The following is a 27,597-nucleotide window of genomic DNA, read 5'->3' on the forward strand; positions in this document are numbered from 1 at the left end:
AAATACATCCACATATACACCTCCAATTGACTCAAATGGTGTTAATTAGCCTATCAGAAGCCTCTAAAGCCATGACATGATTTTCTGGAATTTTCCAAGCTGTTTAAATGCACAGTCAACTTAGTGTATGTAAACTTCTGACCCACTTTAATTGTGATACAGTGAATTATAAGTTAAATAATCTGTCTGTAAACAATTGTTGGAAAAATGACTTGTGTCATGCACAAAATAGATGTCCTAACTGACTTGTCAAAACTATAGTTTGTCAACAAGACATTTGTGGAGAGGTTGAAAATCAAGTTTTAATGACTCCAACCTAAGTGTATGTAAACTTCCGACTTCAACTGTATGTATGTGTGTGTGTTTGCCCTCTATATGACTTTGTGTTTGTCTTGAGAAAAGGTCCTGTGTACTTGTGAATGAGTGCGAACATGTGATTGTGAACGTTTGTGTGCATGCTTGCATGTATAAAAGTGAGTATGTGTTCTGCACTGCATGTGACTGAGTGTGTCGTGACTTCCATGCTGCTCCCCTGGCAGCTGTGTGGAGGTCAATTCTGTCCCAGCACAGCCGAGGGCAGTCGGACGGGAGCAGGGTTAGAGGGAGGTTAGAGATAGGGGGCATATACAATCCCTTCTCCACCTCCCTCTACCCACATCCCGCAGTGGTATGGTAGTAGTATTATTCAAAGGTTAGAAAGAGGAGGCATAAACATACTCCCTCTCCCCTTGTCCCACTGACCCCACTACTCCCTGCTGCACTGGGCTGTGTATTGGTTGTCATGATTACCATGCGGCCCGTGCCCAATGGGTTAAGCTTCCCAACCAAACCCTTGGGGCGTCGGGCAGTCATGGCAACCGTCGGCCAGTGTCTTTGTTCCAACTCACACAGCTAACCTTGTTGCAAACGGTCACGTCTGAAAGTAAAGTAAAGCCCAATTTAGAATATATGGTCAGAAAAGACTTTCTTTACATGTTTTTTTAATGTTTCTTCTGATCTTTTTTTGTCATGAATTTGAAAGGGTCAAATGATTGAAGTAATTTTCTGGATTCATTTCACTTGGATTCAATGTCTATCTGGAGTCCTTGTCTCAGCACATCCTTCCTCAGTTCAGCTGTGGCCTTGATGCTGTCTTATAAATGTGACAATGGAAATCGTATCCCAAATGTCTTACAAAAATGGCTTGTTTTTATTCAATACTATAATCTTATTACTATACAACTTACTTTAAATTGCAATATTTACATGCTATTGCAATAATTCTCAAAAAGGCAGAATTTAAGAAAGCAAGACTACAAATACTGTGATAAGTTGATGGCCGTGTCTCTCCATGTCCTCTGTGCAATGACCACTACAAGTACACAGCTTCCAGGAAATCCTTTTCACTTCCTGTGATGTCACTTCCTGTGAGAGAGACATAACTACAAGCATTTCACAACACAGTAATCACCCAGTAAAAGATCAAACTAAATTCTTAACTTCTATAATTCTTATCAAACTCAATGACAATGTTATATTTTTTCCCCGGAAAAGTTCCTAAATTATCTTAAATACACATTTGTACCACAAGCTGAATAAAACCAGTAAGAGCTGGTGAGATCAAGGTCATCATCAAATCGAATCTGGCCATGCCATGTGCGAATACTGTATGGATTTCATTTAATTATTATTTTTTTTTTATTTGCGAGTCAGCGGAATGTGTTTTGTCAAACACATTTCCGGGACATGCTTATGCCTCCCCCGTCTGGCCCTTGGCTGCGTTGTTTCATATCATCTTCATGTTGAATTTCCGGGCCCCTCCGGCACTACCCGTGGCCGCAGGCCCCTCGGCCTTCCGGAAAGGGGTCTCCACTGTGAAGTTGTTCTTGCGCTGGCCCCGCCCCCTGCTCCATGCGAACAACAACAGGAAACAGAAGAGCACCACGCCTAGGAAGGTGATGCAGCCCATAGCCGTGGAGACAAGGATGGTGGTCAGGTCCAGGGTGAACTTGAGGAAGACGCGCGTGCTGTTCAGGTTTGTGTCGTTGAAGAACTCGCCGCCGTACAGCGAGCGGTTGGCGAAGAAAGCCGACGCGGCATCCAGCGGTGCGCCCCGGACGGTGAGCATGGCAAAGTAGGTGTCGTTGCCACCGGCGTTACTGGCGATGCACATGTAGGTGCCACTGTCGGTGACCTGGGCATAGCGGATCTCTAGCGTCCCTCCTGGGAGGACAGTGATGCGGCCATTGCTCTTGGCTGTGATTATTCGGCGCTGAGGGGAGATCCACATGATGTTGGGGGCGGGCTCTCCCACGGCACTGCAGAGGAAACTCACTGGCTGGCCCTCACGAGCCGTCACCTTAGAGGAATGAATGAATGAATATATAAATGAATGAATGAATTAAGTATTAGGCACAAAACTGAAACAGGCAACAAAGCTGTAAGTACAACATATCAATGTGTACCTACACTGTAGTTACATTATGCTTACGTGTACAGCAAAGTGAGATAATAACTCTTACCTGTTGAAGTTTGCGGTTGCGTATCTTGGGCTTCTGGCATGTGAAGTAATCGAAGAGCGCTGAGTCGGTGAAGGTGCTAAGGCTATACCCCTGCACCTCCTCTGGCCCAGCGCACACGGGCACCCTGCCGTCAAAGTTGAGGGTCTTGCGTCTCTGCAGGATCCACAACAGACGGCAGTCACACAGCAGCGGGTTCCCGTCCACCCGCAGCGTCTCCAGACTGTTGACAGAGTGGAACGATCTCTCCTCCAGGGTCTGGAGTTCGTTGGAGGAGAAGTTGAGGACCCGGATCTGTCTGAGGCCTCCCAGGGAGTGGGGCTCCACTGTAGCTAGGCCCGTGTTCACCATAATCAGCTCCTTGAGCCTCAGCAGGTCCCTGAAGGCCCAGGGCTCCAGGGTGGTGATGGGGTTGAAGGACAGGTTGAGATGAGTGAGGTGGATCAGGTTCCTGAATGAGGACGAGGGGACGGAGGTGATGTTGCTGTTAGTGATGGACAACCAGGACAGGTCCAGGCCCTGGAAGCTGAGCGGGGAGATGTACTCCAGATAGGGCCAGTTATCGATCTCCAGTCCCCGCAGGTTGTTAAGCTTGCGGAAGTTGTGGTCTTCTAGGGCGGCGATGCTGAGGTGCCGTAATCGCAGAGTGACCAGGCTGCGTAGGTAGGACAGTGTCTGGCCAGAGATGGACGTCAGATTGCAGTGCTCGATGGTCAGGTCCTCCAGCCCCAGCAGACCAGAAAAGGCCTTCAAATACAATCAGATTGAACATGATTAGATGTGAGTGCCAATTGTGGAAACATAATATAATCAATAAAAGGTTAGAGAAAGTACTTGGAAAACAGATGGATAACAGTTTACCTTATGAGAAATGTAGACCAGGTCGTTGTCTCCCACCTCCAGGTGTCTCAGACTCCTCAGGTCCTGGAAGGTGTAGTCCAACAGAATCACCATCTTGTTCTCACTCAGGTCCAGCGTGGTCAGGTTGCCCAGCTTGGCGAAGGCCCCCATGGGTACAAGCTTCAGCTGGTTCGCCCTCAGCCGTAACACCCGGAGGCTCTGCAGGTTGGCGAACGCGTTGGGCTCCAGCGTGGCAATGAGATTCTCACTCAAGTCCACTTCTTCAAGGTGCGGGTACGGTGCCAGGTCGCCCATTTCGACCCAGCGGAGCCGGTTCCGGCTGAGGTCCAGGAGGCGGGTTTCCGTAGGGACGCCCTCTGGGATGCCGGTGAGGCGCCGCCGTTGGCACGAGACTGACCGGATCTGGGCCGAGCACTCGCACCGCGGCGGGCATGCCTGGCAACTACCTGGCATCAGGGACATAATGGTAACCAGCAGCAGGGCCGGCCCCCAGAGACTCACCCACCGCCACGGCGTCAGGGACCACACACCGGGGCCCAGGGAGCCAATCATGGTCTGACTTCTAGCCTATCACAGGCAGGGTCAGTGTACTACACACCTATAGGGAAAGGGAGACAGAGGGAGGAGAGGTTATTGAGAAAGCTTGGGAATAAAGAGTAGAGGAGTAGGGAGGAGAAAGGGAGAAAATGTGGGGGAGAAGGTAGATAAAGACAGAGAGAGGGAGGTTGAAGAAAGAGAGGGAAAGATGGAGAAAAATAGAAGGGAGAATTAAGGTAAGACATTGAAGAGATGGGGAAGGGATAATGGAAAGTACAGACAGAAAAGAGTGTGGGTGAAGGGAGGAGAGGAAGACAGATGGACTAGTCTTTTAAAACACCTATCAACACATTTATGTTCATAAAAATTACATTCAGTGTCCTGGATAATCCATGCACCTTACTATACAACTGTCATTATGCCCCTGATAACCAGAGAGCTTAGACATCACAGCTACTTTACATAGCATTAAACCACCACTGACACCATCACTTTATAGCACATTATTTCGTTTATGATAGTTAAAACACAGATGTAGGATCTTAATTGGATCACCGTTCAATACAGGAAATGTTAAACTTGTATTTGAGGTTTAAAAAGACTTATGAAGTTTGTAATTTCCAGACTTTCAGACTTGATTTTCCCTTATGAAAAATGTATCAACCCCTACAAAAATGTCCATTAATTATAATCCACATAATAATTCCCATTTCCTGTTGCTGCAGGATTATTTTCCTGCTGTAGCAAACTGGCTCAAATTAAGATCCTACATCTGTAGTGAGGATACTTGTTCATTTATCTTTGAGTGTAGCAGTAGAACAAGGGCATTGGGAATCACGTGAGTGAGAAGCAGCCTGTGAATTCATGCATGTTTCCTCCCCTTCTTTCCCCCTCGCTATGTGCTTTCTTCGTACCTCGACACACACTGAATTCATCACACACAACATACGATGCGATGCAAAGAGACAACAGGGTTAGCGTGGAAACATCCCCTGAAATGCCTGTAAAATCTGTGTGTATATGTGTGTCACAGTGACATGAACACAACCTTTTCTTCATACAAAGACACATACACACACATTTTACAGACATTTCAGATAACGTTTTCAGGCAAACCTGAAATTGCCACTATGAGTCATTCTGTGGTAAGGTGTGTGCAAGTGACTGTGAGTGTGTCTTTGAATGTGTCATTTTACTTTGAATAAATTAAAAATGCATGTTGTTCCTCTCTCCACAAAAAAAGAAAAAAAGCTCATGCTTAAACGTTCCTTCAAGCAACCTGTCAAGTCGCCCACTCAATGTTGAGTGATTTGCCAGAGGACACCAGCCAAAAGGTTCAGAACATTCAGTACTGCCCCAATACACACACACACGCACACACACACACACACACACACACACACACACACACACACACACACACACACACACACACACACACACACACACACACACACACACACACACACACACACACACACACACACACACACACACACACACACACACACACACACACACACACACACACACACACACACACACACACACACACACACACACACACACACACACACACACACACACACACACACACACACACACACACACACACACACGTTCAGCATTGATTGCACCGATTCTCATTTACATCAACAACCTACAGAAGAGCTACAGGGGATTAGGTTGCCAAAGTCAGTGACCTTGGTTGAACATTTTATAAAGAGGATGTGATGACAAGTTGGTGTTTTTATATTGGAACCAGGACCCAGACTTCACCAGGCCCCTGGCTTACAAACCTAGAGCTCCATCTCATTAGTCCTGTATCTCATTCCCTCCAGTGAAACACTAGAAGAGAGCTGAGATCAGCTCAACACAATTAGCACATCAGAGATAAATGGGAGCGGGATCGACACTGACACCTGTGGAACACCCTGTCAGGGATCAAAGATGAAACAGGTACAGTGCAGCCTGTTAACAGGAATTAAAGAGCCACACAAGAATCTTATTATAAGGAAACACTGAAGATTTTTTATTCTCTCTAAAATCTAAAGGCTGCTATTTTAAAAAGACCATGATTAAAGGATTGATGATGCAAAGTACTGGCTTCACTTAGCTGTTATTAGCGGTGAAACACCATGAAAAAAGCAGACATTTAAAACTTCTTTAGGATTGGTGCGTCCCCTGTGGGACGGTTGAGCTAACGTAGGCTAATACGATTAGCATGAGATTGTAAGTAACAAGAAAATGTCCCAGGACATAGACATATCTGATATTGGTGGAAAGCTATTATTACAAATTATTGTTAATCTAACTGCACTGTCCAATTTACAGTAGCTATTACAGTGAAAGAAAACCATGCTATTGTTTGAGGAGAGTGCACAGTTTTGAACATGAAAAGTTATTAATTAACAAATTAGGCACATTTGGGCAGTCTTGATACAACATTTTGAACAGAAATGCAATCGTTCATTGGAACAGTCTGAAACTTTGCACATACACTGCTGCCATCTAGTGGCCAAAATATAAATTGCACCTGGGCTGGAATAATACATTATGGCCTTTCTCTTGCATTTCAAAAATGATGGTACAACAAAAATACAAAAGAAGGTTGTTTTTTTCTTTGTATTATCTTTTACCAGATCTAATGTGTTAACATTCTCCAACATTCCTTTCACATTTCCATAAACTTCAAAGTGTTTCCTTTCAAATGGTACCAAGAATATGCATAACCTTGCTACAGGCAGTTAGATTTGGGTATGTCATTTTAGGCGAAAATTTTAAAAAAAGGGGCCGATCCTTAAGAGGTCTGAGTCTGAGCTGCATTAAAAGTTGGGATCTTAAAGGGATAGTTCAGGATAATATCTTCCCTGATGAACTAGTGGACACCATTTTTATGTCTCTGTGTCCATTATGAAGGGAGTTGCTAACTAGTGTTAGCGCATTTGCTAATTAGCATTAACTAACATTAGTTAACATTGGCTCACAAAACTACCTCTAACTTCCTTCATACTAGACACAGAGACATACAAATGGTATCCACTAGTTCATCTAACTGAGGAAGTAAATAAAAATCCTGAATTATCCCTTTAAGATGAATGAGAAGGAGAGGGTGTTATAATATATTACACTGCATTTACTGGAGGGATGTTAAAAAGCACTCTGAAGATTGGTTGTGTTTCATGCAGAGCTAAACAGATTAATAATATATGTGCTAGTTTGTGTTTATCGGGCACCATTCAAGGGTTGAGTCACAGGGGCAAAGAGCCAGCTTTCTGTCTGTCTCAAAGAGAATAAAAATATTCCCTACTTGCATAGTTATTTCCTTAGGACTATTTATTTGCAGCTTTGATTGAACTTTGGGCAAGCAAAGTTCTCCCACATTTGGATGAGAGACAACGCTCACGGGAAATTGGGAAGGAATTGTTATGCCTATTTCTGTAAAATGATCACAAAAAACTATCAAATTTGAGGCTTTCTACAAAATCCCAGCATAGGCGTATTTGATCTTCTGAAAATCGACAAACTTCAAACCCAATCAACATTCTCCTTAGATGAAGAGCAAATATGAGGTAGGATTACGAGGTTCATCTTCTATATGGTAATACTCTATACATTATGCTGTATATTCCTTCAGGTTCCTAGAGAGAATACACGGCATAACTGAAGCATGCATGAGAGCACCAGCTCTCTCCGTAGCCGATGTGAGCAAGACCTTTAAACAGGTCAACATTCACAAGGCCGTGGGGCCAGACAGATTACCAGGATGTGTACTCAAAGCACTCGGACCAACTGGCAAGTGTCTTCACTGACATTTAAACCTCTCCCTGACCGAGTCTGTAATACCTACATGTTTCAAACATACCACCATTGTCCCTGTGGCCAAGAAAGTAAAGGTAACCTGCCTAAATGATTACCGCCCCGTAGCACTCACGTCGGTAGCCATGAAGTGCTTTGAAAGGCTGGTAATGGCTCACTACAACACAATCATGCCAGAAACCCTAGACCCACTCCAATTCGCATACAGCCCCAACAGATCCACAGATGACGCAATCTCAATCACACTCCACACTGCCCTTTCCCACCTGGACAAAAGGAACACCTACTGTATGTGAGAATGCTGTTCATTGACTACTGCTCAGCGTTCAAAACCATAGTGCCAACAAAGCTCAGCACAAAGGACCCTGGGACTAAACACCTTCCTCTGCAACTGGATCCTGGACTTCCTGACGGGCCGCCCCCAGGTGGTAAGGGTAGGCAACAACACATCTGCCACTCTGATCCTCAACACTGGGGCCCCTCAGGGGTGCGCGCTTAGTCCCCTCCTGTACTCCCTGTTCACCCACGACTCCGTGGCCAAGCAAGACTCCAACACCATCATTAAGTATGCTGATGACACAACAGTGGTAGGCCTGATCACCGACAAGAATGAGACAGCCGATAGGGAGGAGGTCAGAGACCTGGCAGTGTGGTGCCAGGACAACAACCTCTCCCTCAATGTGAGCAAGACAAAGGAGCTGATTGTTGACTATAGGAAAAGGTGGGCCGAACAGGCCACCCATTAACATCGACGGAGCTGAAGTGGAGCGGGTCGAGAGTTTCAAGTTCCTTGGTGTCCACATCACCAACGAACGATCATTGTCCAAACACACCAAGACAGTTGTGAAGAGGGCACGACAACACGTTTTCCCCCTCATGAAAAGATTTGGCATAGGTCCCCAGATCCTCAAAAAGTTATACAGCTGCACCATCGAGAGCATCCTGACCGGTTGCATCACAGCCTGGTATGGCAACTGCTCACCATCTGACCGTAAGGTGCTACAGAGGGTATTGCGTAAGACTCCAGTCACAGACTCCTGTCAAAGACTCCAGTCACCCAAGTCATAGACTGTTCTTTCTGCTATCACACGGCTAGTCGTCTCTCCTCCTTCCAGGCTTTTTCTTCTCTGGACTTTATATTGCGATTGGCAACTTTCATAAATTAGGTGATTTACCGCCACCGACCTTGTTAGTCTTTCAGTCACCTACGTGGATATAACCAATGAGGAGATGGCACATGGGTACCTGCTTCTATAAACCAATGAGGAGATGGGAGAGGCAGGACTTGCAGTGCGATCTGCGTCACAAATAGAACTGACTTCTATTTGGCACGCGCAAGCAATGTGCAATAATTGAATAATATAGATTTCAAAATGTATTTTGCAATGCTCGGGCACGCGACGTGAGCGGTGTAGTCAGGGTATTAGTGTCAAGGTAGGCAAGAGGTCAAAACCGGGAGGACCAGAATCAACAGAGACTAGGAAAAACAGAAACTCGGAAAACACGCTGGTAAGCTTGACAAGACAAGACAAACCGGCAACAGACAAACAGAGAACACAGGAATAAATACACTGGGGATAATAGGGAAGATGGGCGACACCTGGAGGGGGGTGGAGACAAGCACAAAGACAGGTGAAACAACTACAGTGAATAAAAAATGTTGATGTAGGGCACACACACACACACACACACACACACACACACACACACACACACACACACACACACACACACACACACACACACACACACACACACACACACACACACACACACACACACACACACACACAAAGCCCCTGGTAAACCCACACAGATTGCTGCCTGCTCTCAATCTTAGCCTGAGGCCTATCTGGAAGAGGTCCCCGTCTCGATAGAGAGCTTGAATACACAACTAGATCTCAAGTTTAGAAAACCAGCCTCTCTCTTTCACACACACACACAGGCACACAGACACACAAACGTCCCCGCCCTGTCAAAACATAGCACAGCCAGACACCTCATATATCTGAAGGATCCTGCCTGTTTTATGATAGCTGGAAATTGAGTTTTTGGGGGGAACGTGACAAATATAGCAACTTCTTCATGACACAACCTCTGCAGCAACAGATGAGCGATCCAAATACCCGGCCAAGCTTCACTCTCACTTCATTGCAAAACAGCTTAACAAGACCACTGAACAACCATTCTCATAATTTATACCAGATTATGGGTGTGTATGTGTGTAAGTGTGTGTGTGCATGTGTGTCTGCATGTGTGTGTGTGTGCCTGTCTGTTAGTGTATGTGTGTATGTGCCCTTGCCTGGCTTCTCTGGCTGTTATTCAGTGTGATGGATGAGGTCTGTAGGTCTCCTCTCCCCTGTGTCATCCTACGGTTCACTGACTGAGTCACTGCATGAATGAGGACTGTGAACAGGGCCAAGGGCAGACCTCCCCCAGAGGCTCCAGTATACTCCATTCCATCACCTCCCCTTCTCCTCCCCTAGATCACTGCTCCGTTTGTGGGGTGAGTGATGGAGGCAGTGGGGCCTCTGTCTGTGATGGCTGGTCCTTTAACCCAACCAGCTCTCACAGTCTCATGTCTGAATTAGACGTTCATCCATGTTTCTCAAATGTCAGATTTAGAAGTGTTTAAGGTGAAGTTTAGGCATTAACTCAGCATTTTTAAGGTTATGGTTAAGTTTAAGCATTAACTCCGAATTTTTAAGGTTATGGTTAAGTTTAGGCATTAACTTCGAAAGGTTATTAAAGGTTTGAGATAGGCTTAAAACAAAAATCAAAAAAAAAACAAATTCTATCATTGGATTTGAACATGCAACCTTTGGCACCAGAGGCAGATGCTTATGGGCAGTTGGTGCTTATGCCCATCCGCCATCCCTGCACACAACGCCCTAGCAAAACCGAAACCTACTTGAACGTAACAGCGTTACGTGGCCGGTTTCCATGTGCTCTCCCGATGCCCTCAGACACGGATGGATGTTGAATACTGACCTGTATCACTATCTGCTGTTGCAAACTATAAATACTGTAGATAAGTGTTGTCATTGCAGTTGGTATAGTGTTGTCTGTCTTGTTGATGTACTGTATGTGTTGTTACTGTTGTTGATTCATTGTTGTTAGTATACTCGTGTCATTAGCCTGTCCATCTGTAGGATACCTCAGGGCAGAAATACATGGCTCTGATAGAGAGGACAACTCTGTATCTACACAGGAGCTTCATTTTTGACTCCCATTCTCACAGACCAGACAGGTCTACAGCCCTGTTAACATGCATAATTAGTGCAGCCAGATGGCAGTAGAATATCATGATCTCCTAAAAATAACATTTGGAATTCACACATACGGAAATCGAATTCAAATCAAACCCAATCGAGCTACCAAACATTAATAGCTAACTTTGTAAATTGAATATGCAGACAAGATTGTGAAAATATTGATGCGAAAACTACAGTTTCTGTCTGGCTCTCCTCATTACTAGGCTGTGGGTTGGTTTGAGAGCTGGTTTCACCACCTGCCTAGACGGCCATGCACACACGCACGCAAACACACAAACACACACACACACGTACACACGCACACACATGCACAGGCACAAACACACCGCCCAGCTGCGCCCCTCTGTTGGTCAGGGCAGCACACCAGCAGTACCCAAACTCACACAGTGTTGTGAATGTCACACCAGCCAGATGTAAAGACTCCACCTGAGGGAGATGAGAAGGGGTAGAGGAGCAGAGCCGCCACTAGTCCCCAAACACACAGAACAAACATGATCCCACACTTCACCCAACACTGGCCAGATGTCCACGCAATACCACTGACAAATTTGATTCAATCTGTTCAGTGTTAACAGGCGAATACCGGCAACTGCATAGCATGTCAACTGCGTCGGAGCTGTCCAATCGGTTAGCGGCTGCTGTTGTGGTCATCTGTCCTTAAATCCCCCCCCCCCCCCCGCATTAGAAGTTCAGAACGAGAAAGTGTATCGAAAAATACAATATATAGACAATATATAGAAATAATGACACTCAATGAAAATAATTCAATGATATAATAAGGATTTATATCAGCCTTTTTGTCACAGATTCCGGTGTTTGAGCTTGTAACACGGCTGCATAGGATTTGTACTAATGCGACTCGGTGCATCCAATGGTAATGTCTGCGATAGGGATAACACAGGGAGCCGCTTGTGGATTTGACAGCTCCGATGCAGTCCACCTAAACAAAAGCTATAATATGCGGGTTAATGGTTAACTGATTGAATCTAGGCCTTTACCTTTGTTCATACAGGTTAGTCGCAATAAGATGAATACTAACTTGAGGGACCAGGTCTATGTTCTCACAGCCCCATGTCCCTTCTGCCCTACGTTCACTCAGTTTTATTTTCTAAACTGGGGGTCGGCAACCCAAATGAGAGGAGCCATTTTTAAACTTCCGGTCACAAATGATTGAATGTTTCACTGGATTCTATGTCATATAATTTTACATATCTGAACCAATCATTATAAACAATTACTTCAGTAGATGCTGAAATATACAGTTGAAGTCGGAAGTTTACATTCACTTAGGTTGTAGTTAAAACTCGTTATTCATCCACTCCGCAAATGTCTTGTTAACAAACTATAGCTTTGGCAAGTCAGTTAGGACATCTACTTTGTGCATGAAACAAGTAATTTTTCCAACAATTGTTTACAGACAGATTATTTCACTTATAATTCAATGTATCACAATTCTAGTGGGTCAGAAGTTTACATACACTAAGTTGACTGTGCCTTTAAACAGCTTGGAAAATTCCAGAAAATGATGTCATGGCTTTAGAAGCTTCTGAGAGGCTAATTGACATAATTTGAGTCATTTGGAGGTGTACCTGTGGATGTATTTCAAGGCCTACCTTCAAACTCAGTGCCTCTTTGCTTGACATCATGGGAAAATCTAAAGAAATCAGCCAAGACTTCAGAAAAAAAATTGTAGACCTCCGCAAGTCTGGTTCATCCTTGGGAGCAATTTCCAAACGCCTGAAGGTACCGCAGCCGTCATACCGCTCAGGAAGGAGACGCGTTCTGCCTCCTAGAGGTGGACGTACTTTGGTGCGAAAAGTGCAAATCAATCCCAGAACAACAGCAAAGGACCTTGTGAAGATGCTGGATGAAACAGGTACAAAAGTATCTATATCCACAGTAAAACAACTCCTATATTGACATAACCTGAAAGGCCGCTCAGCAAGGAAGAAGCCACTGCTCCAAAACCGCCATAAAAAAGCCAGACTACAGTTTGCAACTGCACATGCGGACAAATATCGTACTTTTTGGAGAAATGTCCTCTAGTCTGATGAAACAAAAATAGAACTGCTTGGCAATAATGAACATTGTTATGTTTGGAGGAACAAGGGGGAGGCTTGCAAGCCGAAGAACACCATCCCAACCGTGAAGCACGGGGGTGGCAGCATCATGTTGTAGGGGTGCTTTGCTGCAGGAGGGACTGTTGCACTTCACAAAATAGATGGCATCATGAGGAAGGGAAATTATGTGGTTATATTGAAGCAACATCTCAAGACATCAGTTAGGAAGTTAAAGCTTGGTTGCAAATGGGTCTTCCAAATGGACAATAACCCCAAGCATATTTCCAAAGTTGTGGCAAAATGGCTTAAGGACAACAAAGTCAAGGAATTGGAGTGGCCATCACAAAGCCCTGACCTCAACCCTCTAGAAAATGTGTGGGCAGAACTGAAAAAGTGTGTGCGAGCAAGGAGGCCTACAAACCTGACTCAGTTACACCAGCTCTGTCAGGAGGAATGAGCCAAAATTCACCCAACTTATCGTGGTAGGCTTGTGGAAGGCTACCTGAAACGTTTGACCCAAGTTAAACAATTTAAAGGCAATGCTACCAAATACTAGTTGAGTGTATTTAAACTTCTGACCCACTGAGAATGTGAAACTACTATTCTGAAATACAACTATTATTCTGACATTTCACATTCTTAAAATAAAGTGGTGATCCTAACTGACCTAAGACAGGGAATTTTTACTAGGATTAAATGTCAGGAATTGTGAAAAACTTTAAATGAATTTGGCTAAGGTGTATGTAAACTTCCGACTTCAACTGTATATATATATTTTTACATCTCAGAACATGCATTTGGGGCTGCTGTAATATTGACCAAAGGTCAAGGTCATATTGATTGAAAATATTCAGTAGGTCCCATACACATTTGTGTAGATTTTCTTCCTCATTGTTAGAAATGGAGAGCTGAGGGAACATCAAATACAATTTTATATGTCACATGCTTCGTAAACAACAGGTGTAGACTTAGACTGAAATGCTTACTTACGGGCCTTTCCCAAGCAGAGAGAGAGAGAAAATAACTAAATAATATGACAGTAATAACTCATAATAAAAAGTACTAATGGAGACAATGAGTAATGATAACTTGGCTATATACACTGGGTACCAGTACCGAGTCCATGTGCAGGGGTACGAAGTAATTGAGGTAGATCGGTACGTATGGGCGGCAGGTAGCCTAGCGGTTAAGAGCGTTGGACCAGTAACCGAAAAGTTGCTGGTTTGAATTCCCGAGCTGACTAGGTGAAAAATCTGCCGATGTGCCATTGAGCAAGGCACTTAACCCTAGTTGCTCTGGATAAGGGAGTCTGCTAAATTACTCAAATTTAAATGTAACTAGGAATAAAGTGACTATCCAACAGGATAGATAATATAGACAACAGTAACAGCATATGTGATGAGTCAAAAAAGTTAATGTAAAAAGGGTTACATAGTTTGGTTAGCAGTCTTATGGCTTGGGGGTAGAAGCTTTTCAGAGTCATAGGGCTGAAGGAACATAGGTCAAACCCCCTTTTAGGATATCAACGTGATCATTTTGAGAGAGACCTGCAAGAAGCTAGTAGTTGTCAGCATAGTTGTCAGGGTTCATCCTGAGCATGTATGAACTGGTTTTTAGTCTGTGTGTCCACAAATACATATGTCTGTCTGACTCTGTCTGTCTGTTTCCATCCCTGTGCTGGTATCAGGTAGTTTGTGTGTGTGTGTAAATAGGTCAGACGTGTCGACTGGCACGGCTGGTATATGGGCCGTAGAGCATGGTCCTCCCTAAAGCCCAGCCTCTCTCTCCATAAGCCCTGCCTGGGTTTAGAGACAGCAGCCTGCTCAACCATCCACAAATACACAACTACACAGTAAACATTTACTATCGCTAGAAACAGGGATAAACACACACACACACACATGCTTTATAAGCCTCGTAAACCTTCTCACACAAACCCAATTTAGTAGCAGTCAGGCGAGCGCAGTCATCCAGTCAGCAGGATATTCGGAGAGCTTCTACATTTCTTGTCACGAGACAAATAGAGGCGGGAACTTGACAAGTCTGTACTTTCCCGGGGAAAGCTGACAGATAGTGCTTTCCATAGCTAAGTACCAGTAAGTCCCATAGTCAATCCATGCCTAGTTTGCCCATTTTAAGCCCAAGTCAAGCGTAGCACAGAGCTTAGCATCACATTCCCATTGCTTTACTGTGGCAGTCCCACGGCCTCAATATGAAGTCACATAGAGAGAGAGTGAGAGAGAGAGAAGGAAGGAAGGAAATGGAGAGAGAGGAAGAGATTTTGGTAAAAGCCGGAAAATATAAACTATGACCAAGACAGACACGAGTCCTCACATGAGCCTCGGCTCATTACAGAAACAAACACATTAACGAATCACAATAACAACCATAAATAAGAGTCAGAGAGACAGGTTACCCTAATGGTGATTCATATGTCCAAAGTTTTAGTCAAACGTTCTGACGAGGGCCATAGGATAATGTCTTCCTGCTAAATAAATCAATACAAATATCAGTTTTCAAAATAAACATCTCCATCTTTTAAACTTGGCCAGAAAGCCTATGATAAGATTTGTCACAGTCAACGTTTTTGTGCATTGCATTTTGGGAGATTTCTATCTATATTTGATTGAAGAGTGCCTGTATCTTGAAAATGAATTACTGCATATCGATCCAAGGAAGGTATCCAAAAGCTGTCATTGACATTATGAAGTTGACAGGCCAAATTTTCTGGCTTGAATGCCGACCAGCATTGTGTTTTGGGAAAGGGGTGTGGAGAAGAGAGCCACGTTGTCGGGTGGCATGCTGTTAGCTATAAGTGGACCTCTGCTGCTCACTTTGGGCTGGCCACAAACGTGTCCAGCAGACACACAATCACGCTTGCACGCACGCACACTCACACACACACACGAGCGCACACACACACAAACACATACCGCATGCAGGCACCCACACATACAGTATAGACATGGACACACACTGCAAGGTAATAGCATCCCTCCATGGCAGGCACCACTGTTTATGACGTCAGGTGCAACCGATGAATATGGGGCACATTCTGTATGCTCTCCATGTCAAACAATGAGTGAGAGCGAAAGAGTGTGTGAGCGGCAGAGGTAGAGAGAGAGAGAGATGAAGCGTTGAAAGACAGAAAGAGAGAGATGGGAAATTGAGAGAGAGAGATGTAAGGAATAAAGGCCACCGGGAAATTCTTATGTGCTGATGACACAAACCTCTCTGAATGGAGATGATATGTGAAGGACAGTCTCTCTCTCTCTCTCTCTCTCTCTCTCTCTCTCTCTCTCTCTCTCTCTCTCTCTCTCTCTCTCTCTCTCTCTCTCTCTCTCTCTCTCTCTCTCTCTCTCTCTCTCTCTCTCTCTCTCTCTCTCTCTCTCTCTCTCTCTCTCTCTCTCTCTCTCTCTCTCTCTCTCTCTCTCTCTCTCTCTCTCTCTCTCTCTCACCGCTCAAAAGTTTGGGGTCACTTACAAATGTCCTTGTTTTTGAAAGAAAAGCAACATTTTTTGTCCATTAAAATAACATCAAATTGATCAGAAATACAGTGTAGACATTGCTAGTTAATGTTGTAAATGACTATTGTAGCTGGCCAAATCCAGCTAAAATAGTCATTTACAACATTAACAATGTCCACACTGTATTTCAATTTGATGTTATTTTAATGGACAAAAAAAGTGCTTTTCTTTAAAATACTAGAACATTTCTAAGTGACCCCAAACTTTTGACCGGTAGTGTTAATCTGTCTCTCCCTCTCTCATCACATCTTAGATAAGCAAGCATACCACATCTCTGATAGTACAAGGAGCTCTTTTTTAAAAGCCTGCAAATCGCACTGGAACTAGACATCAGCTAGGATGTCTGACACATCAAGTACAACTCCTGACATCCACAAAAGAGCAGAAAACAACAGTCGAAAAATAAAAAAATGACTATATATACAGTGGGGAGAACAAGAACAAGAACAAGTATTTGAACAAGTATTTGATACACTGCCGATTTTGCAGGTTTTCCTACTTACAAAGCATGTAGAGGTCTGTAATTTTGATCATAGGTACACTTCAACTGTGAGAGACGGAATCTAAAACAAAAATCCAGAAAATCACATTGTATGATTTTTAAGTAATTAATTTGCATTTTATTGCATGACATAAGTATTTGATACATCAGAAAAGCAGAACTTAATATTTGGTACAGAAACCTTTGTTTGCAATTACAGAGATCATACGTTTCCTGTAGTTCTTGACCAGGTTTGCACACACTGCAGCAGGGATTTTGGCCCACTCCTCCATACAGACCTTCTCCAGATCCTTCAGGTTTCGGGGCTGTCGCTGGGCAATACGGACTTTCAGCTCCCTCCAAAGATTTTCTATTGGGTTCAGATCTGGAGACTGGCTAGGCCACTCCAGGACCTTGAGATGCTTCTTACGGAGCCACTCCTTAGTTGCCCTGGCTGTGTGTTTCGGGTCGTTGTCATGCTGGAAGACCCAGCTACGACCCATCTTCAATGCTCTTACTGAGGGAAGGAGGTTGTTGGCCAAGATCTCGCGATACATGGCCCCATCCATCCTCCCCTCAATACGGTGCAGTCGTCCTGTCCCCTTTGCAGAAAAGCATCCCCAAAGAATGATGTTTCCACCTCCATGCTTCACGGTTGGGATGGTGTTCTTGGGGTTGTACTCATCCTTTTTCTTCTTCCAAACACGGCGAGTGGAGTTTAGACCAAAAATCTCTATTTTTGTCTCATCAGACCACATGACCTTCTCCCATTCCTCCTCTGGATCATCCAGATGGTCATTGGCAAACTTCAGACGGGCCTGGACATGCGCTGGCTTGAGCAGGGGGACCTTGCGTGCGCTGCAGGATTTTAATCCATGACGGCGTAGTGTGTTACTAATGGTTTTCTTTTAGACTGTGGTCCCAGCTCTCTTCAGGTCATTGACCAGGTCCTGCCGTGTAGTTCTGGGCTGATCCCTCACCTTCCTCATGATCATTGATGCCCCACGAGGTGAGATCTTGCATGGAGCCCCAGACCGAGGGTGATTGACCGTCATCTTCAACTTCTTCCATTTTCTAATAATTGCGCCAACAGTTGTTGCCTTCTCCCCAAGCTGCTTGCCTATTGTCCTGTAGCCCATCCCAGCCTTGTGCAGGTCTACAATTTTATCCCTGATGTCCTTACACAGCTCTCTGGTCTTGGCCATTGTGGAGAGGTTGGAGTCTGTTTGATTGAGTGTGTGGACAGGTGTCTTTTATACAGGTAACGAGTTCAAACAGGTGCAGTTAATACAGGTAATGAGTGGAGAACAGGAGGGCTTCTTAAAGAAAAACTAACAGGTCTGTGAGAGACGGAATTCTTACTGGTTGGTAGGTGATCAAATACTTATGTCATGCAATAAAATGCAAATTAATTAGTTAAAAATCATACAATGTGATTTTCAGGATTTTTGTTTTAGATTCCGTCTCTCACAGTTGAAGTGTACCTATGATAAAAATTACAGACCTCTACATGCTTTGTAAGTAGGAAAACCTGCAAAATCGGCAGTGTATCAAATACTTGTTCTCCCCACTGTATGTAGTTTCCTGATTCTTATATCTCTCAGATATAGGACCGATACTTTAAAACACATTTTAAAACAAACTTTCTTTGGAGTTATTGTTTCTCTATGTATGAATCTGTTATTCAATGCGTTTCTATGGGCTTATTGCAGTAAGGCTTAGACTTTTAACCTTTCCACGCGTGAGTTCCAAACTGTCGCCCCCAGCCTGAGTTTTTTTGGGGGGTGATGTCAGAATGCACTCACTGTTCCAAAATGTGATCGTTACGCAGCAGGACAGTTACCCCACGCTGCCCTCAAACCAAGGCACGCTGCCTGCTAATTATCTATAGGCTACGTTACAACTTGACAATTTCAAATTATTTGAATTGAGCGTGTTCCGCCTCCTCATTAATTCACATAAGGAGTAACCCATTTCACTGTTGCGGACAATTTATGTTTGTGGCTTTAATGAGCCGGACAAACATCTCTCTGATGAGAGCCCAAGCTCTTCCCCTGTGTTTCCCCAGATCAAGTATGCAGACATTTGCGCATCTCTAGTCAGAACGGGCTTTTCACAAACTTTTCCCCCCTGGCACATTTTCTGGCTGACTCTCGCATTGCCTTCATTGTTGTTTTCCTTACAAATAATAACTTTGGACACGTGTGTGTTCCTATCAAAGTAAATGCCTGATTTTCTGTATATTGTGTTGTCGTTTCTACAGTAGCACACATGGTTTCCATGTGTTTGATGTTGTTCCATTCACTCCGTTCCAGTCAATATTATGAGCCGTCCTCCCCTCAGTAGCCTCCATTGGTGTGTTTGTGCACATGCGTGTTTATGTGTGTTTATGTGTGTGTGTGTGTGTGTGTGTGTGTGTGTGTGTGTGTGTGTGTGTGTGTGTGTGTGTGTGTGTGTGTGTGTGTGTGTGTGTGTGTGAGAGAGAGAGTGTGTGTGTACGTGCATGTGTGGATTGTGGTGTTAAGCATAAAAGTTGCAATTTATTATTCAATACAGCACTCTAAGGGGAGTACACAGCCCGAGACAAAAAGGAACTAAGTGAGTCTTTGTGTGTCCCACTGTGTGTGTGTGTTTGTGTGTGTCCCTCTCCCCTTGTGTTGTAACAAGCCTAGAGACAGAGTGGAGCTCACCCTGTCCCATAACTCTCAGTAATAAGTCTGCTACCAAGAGAAAACAAAGAAACGATCAGCTCCTAGGTGTGTGTTCCTTCACCCTCCCAGTTTAATCAACCCCTATTAATATGAACGGGACCTTCCATTTCTCATTGTGCTATCAATGTCTCTCTGCGAGCGTCTCGGCACACCCATTCCTCACTCAGTTATCTCACACACACACACGGACACACACACACTCACATTTTGGAGGTGTGCACAGTGGACAGAACATTTCACTGCCATTATCACCCCATTGGTTTGGACCCCGCCCCTTGCTCACTTTTTTTTGAATATTGGCATCCTCTTCCTGTTGGTGATGAGCTTGAAGGGAACAATAATGTTGAATGCTGAACTGTAGTCAAAGAACAGCATTCTCACATAGGTGTTCCTATTACCCAGGAGTGTTTGGGCCATATGAATTGCGATGGAAATAGCATATTCCGTGGATCTATTGGAGGGGTAGGCAAATTGCAGTGGGTCCAGTGTGTCCGGCATTCGGGTCTTGATGTGGGCCATGACCAGCCTCTCAAAGAACTTTATGATGACTGGGTGATAGTCATTTAGGCTTGTCACCTTGGTTTTCTTGGGAACTGGGATGATGGTGGTCTCCTTGAAACAAGTGTGACAGGGACAGGTTGAAGATATCCGAGAAGACGCCTACCAGCTGGTCAGTGCACACTCTGAGGACACGGCCAGGGATGCCATCTGGACCCACGGCTTTGTAAGTATTCACTCTCTTAAGAGTTTTCCTGACGTCAGCCTCGGAGAGCGAATGTACCTGGTCGTCAGGATCAGCTAGAGCCCTCCTGGAAGGCTCGGTGGTGTCTGCCTCGACGCGAGCATAGAATGCATTAAGCTGGTCTCAGAGGGAGGCTTCGGTGGGCACCACGCAGCTGGATTTGCCTTTGTAGTCCAAGGATAGCTTGTAGTCCTGCGTCGCAAGTCTGAGTTATCAAACAGTGATTCAAATTTCAGGCTATATTGTCTTTATGCCTCCCGAATGGATTTGCGAAGCTCGTACCTGTTTGCCTTGTAAGCATCGTGCGCAACCGACTCATTAAGGTTCGTTTGGCTGACATTGAATGCTGCAGTACGGGCTCTTAGCATGGCAAGGATTTCTCTGTTCATCCAGAGTTTTTTGTTGGGGTATGTCCTGATTGTTATTGTGGGTACAAAGTACAACAGAATCAACACATTTCCTGATAATTCCTGTGACTGACGATGAACAATATATTCCTCAGTGTTGATGGATGTATCCTGGGTGGATGAGTCTTTGAACATTATCCAACCAGTATTCTCAAAACAATCCTGCAGCATTGAGTCCGCCTCATCCGTCCAGCACCTCACTATTCTCTGTTCTGGTGAATCCCTCTTGGGTTGCTGCTTGTAGGTGGGGAGTAGGAACAGAAAGACGTGATCTGATTGGCCAAAGTGGGGGCGGAGATTATTTTGTATGCATGACATATGTTTTTGTACACGTGGTCTAGCACGTTGTTGCCTCTCGTGGGGCAGGAGACATGTTGGTGATATTTTGGGATAATTTGTTTTGAACTTGCTTGGTTAAAATCTCCTGTGATGATAAATGCTGCATCGGGGAGAAAGGATTCTTGCTGGCTAAAATGGTCTTGTACAGTTTGCCGAGTGCCGCCGTTGTGTTAGCTTGTGGCGGTATGTAAACAGCAAACAGTGGTGATAATAACAAGTGAATTCCCTCTGCAAATAGTGGGGTCTTCCTCCCAAGGCACTTAAAGTATTCACACCCATTTAGTTTTTCCACATTTTGTTACAGCCTGAAATTAAAATGGATTAAATGTATAACAATTTGGGTCACTGGCCTACACACAATACCCAACACTATCCAAGTTGAATGATGTTTTTCTTTTTTTTTTAGGAGATAGGAGAAAACTGAGGATGGATCAACAACATTGTAGTTACTCCACAATACTAACCTAATTGACAGAGTGAAAAGAAGGAAGTCTGTACAGAAGAGAAAATATTCCAAACCATGCATCCTGTTTGCAACAGATCACTAAAGTAATACTGCAAAAAATGTGTCAAAGCAATTCATATTTTGTCCTGAATACAGAGTCTTATGTTTGGGGAAAATCCAATACAACACCTTATTTTTAAGCATAGTGGTGGCTGCATCATTTTATGGGTATGTTTGTCATCGTTAAGGACTGTGGAGTTTTTCTGGATAAAAAAGAAACGTAATGGAGTTAAGCACAGGCAAAATACTAGAGGAAAACCTGGTTAAGTCTGCTTTCCACCAGACACTGGGAGCTGAATCCACCTTTCAGCAGGACAATAACCTAAACAATTTTTTTTTAACCTAAAACAAAATAACCCAAAGGCCAAATCTACACTGGAGTGGCTTACCAAGAAGACAGTGAATGTTCCTGAGTGGCCAAGTTACAGTTTTGCCCTAAATCTACTTGAAAATCTATGGCAAGACCTGAAAATGGTTGTCTTGCAATGATCAACAACCAATTTGACAGAGCTTGAAGAATTTAGAAAAGATAAATGTGCAAATATTGTACAATCCAGGTGTGCACCGCTCTTCGAGACTTAGCCAGTAGAGACTCAGAGCTGTTGTCGCATCCAAAGGCGCTTCGACAAAGTATTGACTCAGGGGTGTGGATACTTACGTAAAGGATGATATCTCTGTATTTCATTTTTAATACATTTGCAAACATAAAAAAAACAACAACATGTTTTCACTTCGTCATTACAGGGTATTGTGTGTAGATGGGTGAGACAAAATATCCATTTAATCAATTTTGAATTCAGGCTGTAAGACAACCAATATATCAAGGGGTATGAATACTTTCTGAAGGCACTGTATATTACTGTTTACTAGATGTTGTCCTATGACCATTGACTATTAACTATTCTGTAACCACTCACTTTTCAATCAGGGTTGATCGGAAGATGCTTTGTTCAAAATAAGACATTGTATCATTGCATCTTTGTACTCCCTGACAAAGGGCATGCAGCCGAAACACGTCAGAGCTTTTAAATCTTGGTTCCATTGCCATACAAATAAAGGCATTTTTATTCATTAAATGAAAAATGCCTTCGTCCTCCTTTCTTTTGGTGACCAATTTACCCCTTTTACCAAAGACCACTACAAAGACCACTACAAAGACCACTACAAAGACCACTACAAAGACCACTACAAAGACCACTACAAAGACCACTACAAAGACCACTACAAAGACCACTACAAAGACCACTACAAAGACCACTACAAAGACCACTACAAAGACCACTACAAAGACCACTACTAATGTGTCCCCTAGCTGTGCCTTCCTTCTTTTATTCCATGTCTCATGGATAACGTTGTCTCAGAATCAGATAGGAACCTTTTCACAACATTCCCTAATGGACATCAAAATACCTTATTATAACGTTATACTGTGCCCAAACCCGGGACCTGTACTGAACGTCCTCTGATTGTCCTGAAGTTAAAGTCATGTTTTAATGTTCCTAGAACGTTCTCAGAACGTCAGTGGGACCTAATGGGAATGTCCCCACATGTCCGTAGGATGTCCCCTGTTTGCTGGGCAAGCACAGCCAAACAGCTATAGCTGCTGTAATTGTTATTGTCGCATATGGATTCACAATGAATCTACTGTATCCATAAAAACACACACAGATGGTGGTCCAGGAGGAGATAGGGAGGTGATGAGTAAGAGAAAAGGTTGGAGGTGGGTGATTCATGACATGATTCAGCCTTACTTCCCCCTCTCTACTGCCCCAGATGTTATGCTAATGTGATGATGCACTCATACACACACACACACGCGTGCGCATGCACACACACACACACACACACACACACACACACACACGCACGCACGCACGTACATGCACACACAGAAACAGACACTAATAATTCTAATGAAGGATGGGTTGTTGATGAGTATGATTGGTCAACAGAACTCGTCATGCTCTGTCACAGCGGTAGGGATGCTTGTTCTGGACTCACTGGGGATCCAGTAGTCTGAAGTGTGGCTATCTGTCCTTGTCTTGGGCTGTTAGTTCCCATCCTTTCACAGGATAGGAATTTCTGAAACAGAGTGCATCTCAAAAGCCTAAACTCACCTCTCCTTGTCTCCTTTCCTCCATTTGAACTGACATGGAAGAACTGGATGGTTGAAAGCAAATTCCTGTTGGGCAGCCATATTGCTTAAACTTGCCTGTCTCGTCAGATCAGTGCAGATGAAGGAGATGAGACAAGGAGACAAGGCCACTTTACACTATTGAGATCTACCCCTGTGCTGAGTACACTCATAAGTGTAGACTCATAAGTCCATAGCTGCAGTCAGTGGCGCTACAAGAAGATCATGCTGTGGAACGTGTCCCTTAAGAGCAGGGCAGGAGATAACGCCTGTAGAATGGAACATTTAATTAGCTTTGGCTAAGCTAATGACTTAGACACCTTGCAGTGATGTGACCTGCTTTTCTCTATGACTCACACACACATACTGTATATATGCACACTGCCAGGCACACACATGGGTCCCCAAACACGCAAAGGCACACACACACACACACACACACACACACACACACACACACACACACACACACACACACACACACACACACACACACACACACACACACACACACACACACACACACACACACACACACACACACACACATTATAAATTTGAGGTAAAATGGAAGGGAGATTTTCCCAACATTACAGCTTTGGGACACCGGGAGCAGTGTAAACAACAAGACTCACCATGCAGCCACTAAGTGCTTGAACATTGTTTTTGCTGAGCTGTTGAATAAAGTAACACTCTGCTACTTCTGTGCCTGTCAACAAAACAAAGAAACTCCTCAACATTCCTCCGAGATGACACACTTATGCGAATCTCACAGCTGATCAGCTCTCATATGACACACACACGTGTAATTCAATTCATTCTATTTCTACACTGTGACATCCCTTTTTACCCCCCTCCAGTGCCTAAAGCAGTCACGTGATTGGGTTCAAAGGTCAAGTCTGTGCTCTTTTACTGTAAATCCCCAGTCGCTGGGAAGTTTCCACCGGTCAGTGGGCAGACAAGGGAGATTGTTGGGGCTAAATGGGGAAGGGACTGGTATACATGATGACCAGAGCTATGTCTTTCTGGCTTCCTTCCTTGCGGCTTCCATTGAGAACAGAGAGCCATGGCATGCCATCATTTAGGACATTGCGCTGCTATAAGTAAGTGAGCAAGTCTTTCTGGGTGAGATGAAGAAATCTCTGTGATTAGTAGATTGGCATTGTGCCCGCTAGTACACAGATAACAGACTTACAAGCCACTTACTCTTGTGTGTGTTTGTGGGTGTTAGTGTGTGTTTGTGTATGTGTGTGAGTGTGTATGTGTGTTTGAGTGTTTGCGTGGTGTTGTATGTGTGTGTGTTTTTGTGTCGTGATTCAGTCATTTATTCTGGCATGCGATTGTTTGTGCTAAATTCTAATTAGCTAGTGAGAGTAGAGGTTATTTAGACTCTTAATACAATTAGGAAGACAGAGAATGAGAAAGAGAGATACAGAGAGAGAGAGAGAGAGAGAGACAGAGAGCGAGAAAGAGAGATACAGAGAGAGAGAGATTAACAGAGACAGAGACAGAGAGTGAGAAAGAGAGATACAGAGAGAGAGAGATTAACAGAGACAGAGACAGAGAGTGAGAAAGAGAGAAAGAGAAAGATACACAGAGAGAGAGAGAGAGAGAGAGAGAGAGAGAGAGAGAGAGAGAGAGAGAGAGAGAGAGAGAGAGAGAGAGAGAGAGAGAGAGAGAGAGAGATACAGAGAGAGAGAGAGAGAGAGAGAGATACAGAGAGAGAGAGAGAGAGAGAGAGATACAGAGAGAGAGAGAGAGATACAGAGAGAGAGAGAGAGAGAGATGATGATGGGGTGAGACAGGGATGCAGCTTAAGCCCCACCCTCTTCAACATATATATCAACGAATTGGCGCGGGCACTAGAACAGTCTGCAGCACCCGGTCTCACCCTACTAGAATCCGAAGTCAAATGTCTACTGTTTGCTGATGATCTGGTGCTTCTGTCACCAACCAAGGAGGGCCTACAGCAGCACCTAGATCTTCTGCACAGATTCTGTCAGACCTGGGCCCTGACAGTAAATCTCAGTAAGACCAAAATAATGGTGTTCCAAAAAAGGTCCAGTCACCAGGACCACAAATTCCATCTAGACACCGTTGCCCTAGAGCACACAAAAAACTATACATACCTCGGCCTAAACATCAGCACCACAGGTAACTTCCACAAAGCTGTGAACGATCTGAGAGACAAGGCAAGAAGGGCCTTCTATGCCATCAAAAGGAACATAAATTTCAACATACCAATTAGGATCTGGCTAAAAATACTTGAATCAGTCATAGAGCCCATTGCCCTTTATGGTTGTGAGGTCTGGGGTCCGCTCACCAACCAAGATTTCACAAAATGGGACAAACACCAAATTGAGACTCTGCATGCAGAATTCTGCAAAAATATCCTCCGTGTACAACGTAGAACACCAAATAATGCATGCAGAGCAGAATTAGGCCGATACCCACTAATTATCAAAATCCAGAAAAGAGCCGTTAAATTCTACAACCACCTAAAAGGAAGCGATTCCCAAACCTTCCATAACAAAGCCATCACCTACAGAGAGATGAACCTGGAGAAGAGTCCCCTAAGCAAGCTGGTCCTAGGGCTCTGTTCACAAACACAAACACACCCCACAGAGCCCCAGGACAACAGCACAATTAGACCCAACCAAATCATGAGAAAACAAAAAGATAATTACTTGACACATTGGAAAGAATTAACAAAAAAACAGAGCAAACTAGAATGCTATTTGGCCCTAAACAGAGAGTACACAGTGGCAGAATACCTGACCACTGTGACTGACCCAAACTTAAGGAAAGCTTTGACTATGTACAGACTCAGTGAGCATAGCCTTGCTATTGAGAAAGGCCGCCGTAGGCAGACATGGCTCTCAAGAGAAGACAGGCTATGTGCACACTGCCCACAAAATGAGGTGGAAACTGAGCTGCACTTCCTAACCTCCTGCCCAATGTATGACCATATTAGAGAGACATATTTCCCTCAGATTACACAGATCCACAAAGAATTCGAAAACAAATCCAATTTTGATAAACTCCCATATCTACTGGGTGAAATTCCACAGTGTGCCATCACAGCAGCAAGATTTGTGACCTGTTGCCACAAGAAAAGGGCAACCAGTGAAGAACAAACACCACTGTAAATACAACCCATATTTATGTTTATTTATTTTAACTTGTGTGCTTTAACCATTTGTACATTGTTACAACACTGCATATATATAATATGACATTTGTAATGTCTTTATTGTTTTGAAACATCTGTATGTGTAATGTTTACTGTTCATTTTTATTGTTTATTTGACTTTTGTATATTACCTACCTCACTTGCTTTGGCAATGTTAACACATGTTTCCCATGCCAATAAAGCCCCTTGAATTGAATTGAATTGAATTGAGAGATACAGAGAGAGAGAGAGAGAGAGATACAGAGAGAGAGATACAGAGAGAGAGAGAGAGAGAGATACAGAGAGAGAGAGAGAGAGAGAGAGAGATACAGAGAGAGAGAGAGAGAGAGAGAGAGAGAGAGATACAGAGAGAGAGAGAGAGAGAGAGATACAGAGAGAGAGAGAGAGAGAGAGAGAGAGAGAGAGAGAGAGAGAGAGAGAGAGAGAGAGAGAGAGAGAGAGAGAGAGATACAGAGAGAGAGAGAGAGAGAGATACAGAGAGAGAGAGAGAGAGAGATACAGAGAGAGA

The 27,597-nt window shown here is 44.0% G+C and overlaps 1 protein-coding gene across 3 annotated transcripts in view; it reads right to left on the minus strand.

Annotated features, from left to right (window-relative positions):
• Positions 1–1,166: 1,166 nt before the first annotated feature.
• The window catches only part of LOC139559865 (leucine-rich repeat and immunoglobulin-like domain-containing nogo receptor-interacting protein 3), a 67,398-nt gene continuing 40,967 nt past the window's right edge, over positions 1,167–27,597 (minus strand). For 2 of the 3 annotated variants that reach the window (XM_071376254.1, XM_071376255.1), the window contains exons 2-4: positions 3,360–3,957; positions 2,502–3,245; positions 1,167–2,338 (exon numbers count right to left, since the gene is read on the minus strand). In XM_071376254.1, the coding sequence (XP_071232355.1) occupies positions 1,766–2,338; positions 2,502–3,245; positions 3,360–3,911 (1,869 nt within the window). In that variant the 5' untranslated portion in view covers positions 3,912–3,957 and the 3' untranslated portion in view covers positions 1,167–1,765. Of the gene's footprint in view, positions 2,339–2,501; positions 3,246–3,359; positions 3,958–14,987; positions 15,139–27,597 lie in introns of those variants that run through there. The other variant, XM_071376257.1, reaches the window with a different exon arrangement.

Source organism: Salvelinus alpinus, chromosome 30 (assembly GCF_045679555.1).
Source record: "Salvelinus alpinus chromosome 30, SLU_Salpinus.1, whole genome shotgun sequence".
NCBI classification, from domain to species: Eukaryota; Metazoa; Chordata; class Actinopteri; order Salmoniformes; family Salmonidae; genus Salvelinus; species Salvelinus alpinus.